The sequence below is a fragment of the Cebus imitator genome, unplaced genomic scaffold (genome assembly GCF_001604975.1).
Source record: "Cebus imitator isolate Cc_AM_T3 unplaced genomic scaffold, Cebus_imitator-1.0 Scaffold23, whole genome shotgun sequence".
Classification (NCBI taxonomy): Eukaryota; Metazoa; Chordata; class Mammalia; order Primates; family Cebidae; genus Cebus; species Cebus imitator.
Genome location: NW_016107338.1, coordinates 6,987,817 through 6,996,837, shown reverse-complemented (window position 1 = coordinate 6,996,837; position 9,021 = coordinate 6,987,817). Strand labels below are relative to the sequence as shown.

Sequence of the window (9,021 nt, the reverse complement as noted above, 5' to 3'; positions counted from 1 at the left end):
ACCAGGATGGTCTCGATCTCTTGACCTTGTGATCCACCCGCCTCGGCCTCCCAAAGTGCTGGGATTACAGGCTTGAGCCACCGCGCCCGGCCTAATTTTTGTATTTTTTGTAGAGACAGGGTTTCACCATGTTGCCCATGCTGATCTCAAACTCCTGCACTCAAGTGATCCTCCTGCCTCGGCCTCCCAAAGTGCTGGGATTATAGGCATGAACCACTGCTCCCTGTCGTCGCATTTTTTTTGGAGTAAAGAAATCATTTCAAAATTTGCTTTCAAAGAAAATTTTCTGTAATAGATACCAAGTGATGAATTATTTGAAATTTACTTCAATGTCTAAAGCCCAAAATAATATATGAGTTTCGTTATTACTTTGCATCATCATTGTCAGCTAGTGATTGATTCATTTCACAAGCTGCTTTAAAGGGAATTTTAGTGGCTGGGTGCAGTGTCTCACACCCAGCACTTTGGGAGGCCAAGGAGGTTGGATGGCTTGACCTCAGGCATTCAAGATCAGCCTGGGCAATACAGCGAAACTGTGTCTCTACAAAAAATACAAAAACAAAACAAAATGACAAAAATTAGTCAGGCATGGTGGTTCCCAACTGTAGTCCTTGGGAGGCTGAGGTGAGAGGATAACTTGAGCCAGGGAGGTAGAGGCTGATAAGCTGTGATAACACCACTACACTCCAGCCTGGGCAACGGAGCAAGAATCTGTCTTAAAAAAAAAAAAAAAAAAAAAAAAAAAAAAAAAAAAAAAAAAAAAAAAAAAAAAAAAAAAAAAAAAAAAGAAAGAAAGAAAGAAAAGGAAAAAGAAAAGAAAATTGTAATTGTATATGTAATTAATTTCCTCAACTGTGTTGGACAACCTCAGTTCTTCCTAGAGTAATTTGGCAAATACCCCAACACTGTTAGAGAAGGAAGACGTCTCATGTGGCTGATTGATGGACTTCTTGTGATTTGAGCAAATTTCAATATTATGTTTCTCGAGTGGGTGGACAGGAGAGATTGTGCTCCCTTTCCCCTCCTGTTCATTCGCCTCCTGCTGCTGTTCTGCACCTCCCCCACCCTCAGACTCACAGATGATGTATTGCAGTCTTGGAACTGTTGGATCCTGGAGGAGGTTAAGAAACTGGAAAAAGGTGCCAAAAACATGATTTCATAAGGTTTGACTTGAGAATGAGTCAACTTTCTTGAACGTCTTAAAATCATGTTTCATGAAATTTTATTTCACAAAGAAAGGGAGTGTAGAAGGCTTGGACCCTGAAAACCACCAGTTATGGATCATTAAATCCACAAAGTAAATGTAAATCTAAAATAAAGAATTCCATCAAACCTTGAAGTCAATTTTTTTTTCTTTGGTTTCAAAGAACAGAGAGTTACTTGAGAGATAACTAGAACTCTTTCCCTGAGGGTTTGTTTATAAAACATGCCTTAAATGTTGTTAAGGGATACTGACTTTTAAAAAAGTAGTAGATAAAACTTTATTTAAATGACTATGATATAGATGAAAGAAATGCTATGGCAAGGAATTTAGTGGAATAGAAAAATAACAAAATACTGGGATTTGACAACTACCTTCCAATGACAAATTTTATATTTGAAGATTTTTCATGAGGCTTAAATTCTAAAATTTGAAAATATTTATAGAAATCACTAAAAATGAATTATGTATCAATTATCATCTGTGCATGTTTATTTTCTATTGAATAAAGAAAAGTATATGCAGAAATCTTACACTTAAGGATACACAGTGTTAACTTTTATTACTATGTATGTAGATATTCCTAAGTATAGCTAAATATTAATAAAAGATGATTATAATCAGCACTTCCTTTAATGGATAGTATAGGTATAGAAAACATTGCCACCAATCGATCTAACTAATTAATGAAATACTTTCTTAATAGTTGATCACTTTAGCTTCTTAGGTATATGAAGATGTTGTAAAATGATATTTCTTTGTGCCTAGGTAGTAACCTTCTGAAGTAATCCTATGTCCACCACTATCCTGCAGACAATTCACTTATGCCTAGTTGGCGAGAAACACTACGGGGGTGAAGCAGAATCATGTAATTGTTAGGGAGCAACACCATTGTGATTTTCTGTGGTTTACTTAGTTGGCTGTGGCATGCTAACATAACCAAATGTGGGCTTCCTTTAATCATCAGGGAGTAAGTAGAGTGGTAAACACTGAGGAAAAGAACTAATTGAGTAAAGGTGAAAATGCCATTTCTGAAAGTGAGCAAGTAATTTTTTTTTTCTTTTACTTTTATCAGTATTACAGAGAACCATACAAGGGAGGAAAAGGGCAAAGGTATGTGGAAAATGTTGCCTGTGGAACTAAGAAACTACCTTGTGTTTTGGCTCCTAACAGATGCCCACTATGATCTCCTCACCCCTCCTGGTTCTCACAGAGGGAAACTAAACTTAGTAATTCAGTTTTGGGGGAAGGGACCAGGGAAAGGAGTGGAGGATAAACTAAAGGACAAAGGTCAGTTTCAAAAAGCTGTTCTGCCAGATCTTGCTTAGAAAACTATTCAGGTATCCAAAGACTGAGAATATAAGGAGATAGATGAAATTAGCTCAAAAAAAAAAAAAAAAAAAAAAAAAAAAAAAAAAAAAAAAAAAAAAAAAAAAAAAAAAAAAAAAAAGCCTAATGATAAATAAACATCTCGGGACAAAAAGAACAAAGCAAAACTTCCTGTATTTCTTTTTTAAACATGAGTCACAGTCATTTCCCATTCTCCATTCTCCTTGTCAGATTTCTATAAAAAATTCAATTTTTAGGTGATACAGGTCTCAGAGTTTTGGAGATTTTGCTCCCCTGCCAATCTTCCTCTTTTCGTTTTTAGGACTGAGTCTTACACAACAAGTAAAAAAGAAATAGATTTCTATTTGGACAAGAAATAAAGCTATAGAGTAAACCCATTATCTTCCTTTCCTTTGTAAAGCTTTTTGTTTTGAGACTGTAGATAGTTTGGTCAGAAAAAGAAATTCCAACTCATGATTCTATGACAAAAAAGGAAATATAAAGATTCTTTTCCTAATTCAGTCTTCTACCACCTGCAGGGAGTCCAGTTCTTAAAAAGTACTTCACAAAAGAAGATTGTGTTTTCAATGCAAACTAGATTTTAGGAAACCTTGATGTTCAAATGTAAATGAAAAAGCAAACAAGACATTTTCTAACCTTAAAGTATACTAAAAGGTTTACTTTTTCAAGAATTTCAATATATGGCAAAATTTGAAATATATTCCATTAAACTAAGGTGTGTAACTATCTATTTTAATGAGTAAGCAAAACTGTCATGTTACTATATATTTCTGACATTCCATATCTGAGTTTTAAAGCCTATATAATATTAGGACATTAATTGTAAAATTGCAAAAGTTTCCTCTCACATATTTAAATTAACATACTTTATAAAAGAGACCTTATCAATATGGAAAATTCTAAGATTTTGTGCATTTCATAGATATGTATTTGTATTTTATCTATTTTGTGGCTGTTGGAGAATGTATTTTTTTATTGTATATTCAAATGGAATTTTGTCATTCTCTTTTATATTTCTCTTCAAAAAAGCTATTCTTTCTATGTTCAATCTCTAAGATATATTTATGTGCTCATACATAAATGTAGATATATATTTGAACACACAAACACATACACACATAGGCTTAGGATAACTATTTTACTCATGCCTCTTAAAATGACAGGATTTTAAAAAGGGACTATGTTCATTTAAGTTCACATCATATGTAAGGTTCTTTTTTTGGGTAGTTGTTTAGAGAATTCTTGATAATTTCAACTCTTCCACAATGAAAAGTAAAGCATTCTGTCACAAAAGCAGGGAGGATGAGATACAAGGTCAAAGGGCATTTTAGAAACAAACAGCTGGACCAGTTTATTTAAACAGATAGAGGGATGGGCGAGCTGACCTCAGTTTGACTTATAGTGGGAGGAGCAAGAATGTCATTTTATTACTTTGCCCAGAAGGAAAATGTTTTTGTATCTGAATTTACCCTGAAGCCATCTAAATATGACTCTGCTGTATGTAGCATAATTCCAAAAAGAGAGGACATATAAAATAGTATGAGATGATGATAAAATAAACTAAAGAGAATCAAGTGTGGAGATGGTCTAAGATCAAAAAGGTGATGTTGTTTTAAAAAATAAAATATTTTGCTATTTACCTATTTTCAGATAGATGTCCATCATGACCCCAAATAATAACTTGTTTACATAAGTATCGTAATTGCAATTCAGTAGCATTCTGAAAAATTACTACATCCTGTACTAATATTTCATTATATTGAATTTTTAAAAATTAAGTGTTTCAAAAGTAAGAAGCTGCAGGTAGACCTACTAAATGTGGTTAGACAGCTCAGAAAAAGTGATTAGGTTTTCTCAGGTTTTCAGTGTTATTGTTTATGTTTTGTTTTTTAATGAAAGGTTTCCCACTTTGGCATCTACATAGTCTACCAGTAGCTTATTACATCTGTGTTCTTAATAACAACAAACAGTTTTTGCTACCAAAAAAAGAAGCAAATAACATCTAGTACCTGTGGGCACTTGGCTAAGAGGCTGTGGTATTTTTTGTATGTATTTGCTTTCTACCTGGGGATCAGAGCAGGCCTGGAATAAATGTCGTTGGTGTTGTCCACTGTAATGCTTCAGGAAGACACAGGCAAAGATCACTCGACTGAGCAGAGTGGCCCAGATGTTGATGGACTCAAGATCCTAGAAGGACTCGCATTCTAGAAGGCACTTTTTAAGAATCACTGATGTTTAACCTAAGGATTAGAGAGAGGGGAGAAACCTATAGGCATAATGGCTATGTTTAACTATTTGACAGGTTATCCTATGGAAGTAAAATTAGAATTGTTTAAAGTACTTCAAAGAGTTGTACTGGTGAAACTATTAGGCTGGTGCAAAAGTAATTGCTGTTTTTGCCAATCAAAATAATGGCAAGACCACAATTACTTTTGAATCAATGCAAATATTTTGATCAAGTAAGGCAGAATCTTCTAACAGTCTTGTTTATAGATGGAGTGGACTCTCAAGTAAGGTGGTGAGTGCTGTATTAGTTCAGCAGAGGTTACCTATGTACTTTTTGGGGAGAGATATCATACAGGGGATTCATGTCAGTGACAAAACGAGGTGACTATTAAAGCCCTTTCCAAACCTGAAGTGTAATTTTTTAAAATGAACTCACCAGTTTAATAGTCATAGACTCAAACCTGAGTTGATTATTATGAATTAGTCTATGGGAGTCTGAATATGTGAGTATGATGGACACAAGCTTTGGAATATAGATAAATTAAGTCACTGTAACCTCTTTTTGAATGCCTTATCATTGTCTTTATACACAAACAGTGCAGCCACCAAAATTTTTAAATTACAAAATGTTCACAGTCATGCTTATTCCTTGACTAAACACTGGGGTTGCTGCCAGTGGTAATTGGCTCAAAACCAGCTAATTTTTATATATCTATTTAGTCTGGATATTCTAGATGAGTGGCACAGTAGTGGCAGTGCTCTGGTCACCACACCAGAAAGGAGGGTGCTTGCTACCACTGACAGCTGTGTGTCATTTAGCAAATTATTAACATCTTTTTGATAACATGTGACCTCAAAAAAGTGACTTAATTTCTCTGAGCCCAGGCTTCTCATCTGTTAAAAATGGCTCTTCCTATTTTTAGGTAAGCAGTATAAGTCATATCCATAAAAGATTATGTTTTTAGAAAGTCTGGAAAAAGAAAGTTAATAGACAGAATTTCTTCCCTCTAAGAGTCTGCAGATTATGAACAGTACCATAGATAAAGAGATGTTTTTGCTCTCTTACCTACATTAGTTACTATGAAAATTACTTTTGGTATATGCAGAATATTAATATTAAATAATTTTCTAATTGGTCATGCAGTGAAAGCAGCTAATGAAAAAGCAGATTTTTTTTCATTTTAATTGGTTATTTCACATGGTGTTTGTGCTACACCTGTGCTTATAATGAGAATGGAGAATTAATCTAACCTTCTGCTCACATGATTCCAATTTTCATGGTTTATACAAGATAATGATAACCTGATTTGCAACACAATTTGTTGTAGATCTGTGTTTTAAATATTTTTATTAGCAGTTCAGGGACTTCATATACAAGAGCTGATATAATATGTATTGCCAACAAGAGTTAGCACCAACAGTATACCTTTTAGTTAGATTCCAGTTTCATTATTTGTTTTAATTACTTCTCAGATAATGAAAGAACATATAAATACAGGATATTGAGAATCTTAAAATGTTATGAAGCATGCATTTTTGTTTTGAAAACCTGTCCCTGTCTGTTTAATGGTTTGGCTTTTAGGAACTATTTTCCTTTCTGAAGTGGGCAGACTTACAAACTAGAATTCACACTGGACTGTGGATCCTTTAATTATTAATAGAGCCTTATTAAACTTTTCATTGTATTTTTTTACATCCTGATCAGATTTGATCTGAGTGGAAACTAAAAGCAATTTATTATTTCGGAATCTAATATGTCCTCATTTTCTGGATTTGATATTTAATTCTTAATATTATGCAGTACAAATAGATCTTAAGAGAATCTCATGAGTATGACTCTGGAGAGCTTATTTTAACTACTTTTTTACATTTCAGTGACTATTCACTTTGGAAGAGGCTACAAAAATAATTGTACAAAAGTATCTTATTAAGACATTTAAAGTAACTTAAATCTTAATAAGTTTATAAATTTTCAGTACTAGCTGGAGAAAACAAAATCATAAGTTAAATTACTGTATAGCTGTGACCTTGTCTTGACCTCAGACTTTACATAAAGAGCCAAAAAAAAAAAAAAAAAAAAAGCCACCCCAAGAAATCTCTACAAGGAATGCATTTCTCTGAAGTCCCAAGCAGTGTGAGTTAGTGGTGATAAACTCCAGACATTCTCTCATTTGATGGTGTGCTGCCATCCCAGTTCATTATCTTAATAGTGGGCATTAAAATAGAATTAGGTTTGCAAGAGGTAGGGGCGGTTTTGATAAAAATTGTAAAAAAGAAGTCAGAGAACATAAGATTGAAATGTCACTAATTAGGAGAGGTAACAGATGCCCTTATGAGCATCTAACTCTCTACACCAATTTTCTCTCCTTGCAATTGAAAGGAGTGGTGTCTAGTATTGTTTCCTGAAAACTCTGCTAATTCCCCCATGAAAAGATGAAATGGAAGTGTCCAACTGTGGTAAAACAGGCAAACATAAATCAACTCAGAAACCCCAAGCCTGTGTACTTAAAGGTCACTGGGGGTTACAGGTTTTGCAGCATGTGAGGCTGCACATAGAGCGGTGGAGAGAACTGAAGGAGTCCCATTTTGCCAAGATCTAGCCTTACTCCAACTGTGATTCATCTTTTCCTCTTCCTCAACCCCTCCTTTTATTTGTCAGGAATAATGATTTGCTTCACTTTCTTGGTTACAGGTTTATTAATGCCCGGAGAAGAATAGTGCAGCCCATGATAGACCAGTCCAACCGAGCAGGCAAGTCCCCCATAGTGACTGTATTCAAGTCACGCAAGCGAAAACCATCCTCAAGCCATTCACCGGGAGGTCCGCTACCTGGTAAATAAACTGGGAGTGAGTACTAGGAACGCCTGGCAGTGAAAATTAAACCAGTTTCGTTTCATAACAACACTAATCAATTTAACATCATTATAAAACATTTGGAGAAGGTGGAAAAAAAAAAAAAGCCAACAGAGAAAAGTAACTCTTAAATCATATGCTCAGTTACAATATTCTTGGTACACATTCAATATATTAATGTTATTTTTTTTTTTCTGAGTTTGCCTTCCCAGCTCTTTCTGCTACTATGACCACTCCCTGGTGCATGGCTTGGTGTGGAATTGCTGTAAACTTTATTACCTGTCAAAAGGGCAAAAGGGTCAGGATCGCTTGTGGGACTCAGTAAAGTTCAAAGACATTCAATGAGGTAGAGCTTTTGTGTGCTTTAATAACCCAAGGCAGCTTACTTCTGAAGCAGCTTTTCATGTACAGTTAAAACATGGGATTCAGGTAGTGGTATAAATACATGGTTCTTATTTCTCAGGCCTTCTCCTGTGAATATCAATCTTCCGGTATTCGACTTTTTTTTTTTTTTTTCTTGTAACAGTCTTTTTGTTTTGTTTTTAAATTATGAGGTTGAAATGGCAATACTTCTATAGGATCCTGGCCTGTAGATCTGAAAATCCAAGAAACATCTCTCTAGTATTTGTTTTTGTATTATAATATGCCAGTAAGATAACAAGAATATTTGCTAGGGGTTATGTGAGTCTTTACTTTCTTTAGGAAATACTCTCTCATCTCTTAGAGAGCACTATGGAAAACTACGTTACTATCGCATTGAGGCAACACACGTTTAGTCCTATAACTTTTTCTTCCAACATGCATTATGTGGTCACCAGACAAAACCCAAGCATAAAGTTTCCATATTTTAACTGTTCTTTGAACTAGATGTTTTAAAAACGCAGTCACAGAGGTGTGTAGATCTAGTCTGAGAGAAATTTTACTTTGAAGGCTTAAAAAATTATACCGGCCTGCTGTGTTGTTTCTGTCTCTTCTCTGGTATGTTCTCCTCTTAGTCTGTCTTTGGCTACTTCTTTTGCTCTCAGAGACTGTTATAAAAAAAAAACAACTATGTTCTGTACTTTTGTAGTAAGTCAAGGAACACCTTATAACCCTGATGGACAGCCCATGGGAGGTTTCGTAATGGATGGTCAGCAACACATGGGAATCAGAGCACCAGGTAAGACTTTGTTTTTGAGGTGGTTCCTTATTTTTGACTCCAAGAGTGTCATCCCCTCATCAGCACAGGTAAATCTGCCTCATCCTTTGCTGTTGTCTTAAGCTGCCTGCCTTGCCTTGCCTGCTATCTGTGCATCTAAGATATTGCAGAGGGGAAGCCAGGATCTTTGTACGCTGAAGATCTCACTGTTTCTCAACCCTCTAGAACCTGTTTTTTTTTTTTTTTTTTTTTT

At 34.9% G+C, this 9,021-nt stretch overlaps 1 protein-coding gene across 4 annotated transcripts in view; it reads left to right on the top strand.

Annotated features, from left to right (window-relative positions):
- The window catches only part of MEIS1 (Meis homeobox 1), a 140,400-nt gene that overhangs the window by 127,011 nt on the left and 4,368 nt on the right, over window positions 1–9,021 (top strand). For all 4 annotated transcript variants that reach the window (XM_017522123.2, XM_017522125.2, XM_037736166.1 and 1 more), the window contains 2 exons: window positions 7,470–7,528; window positions 8,700–8,789. In XM_017522123.2, coding sequence (XP_017377612.1) covers window positions 7,470–7,528; window positions 8,700–8,789 — 149 coding nt within the window. The remainder of the gene's footprint in view (window positions 1–7,469; window positions 7,529–8,699; window positions 8,790–9,021) is intronic.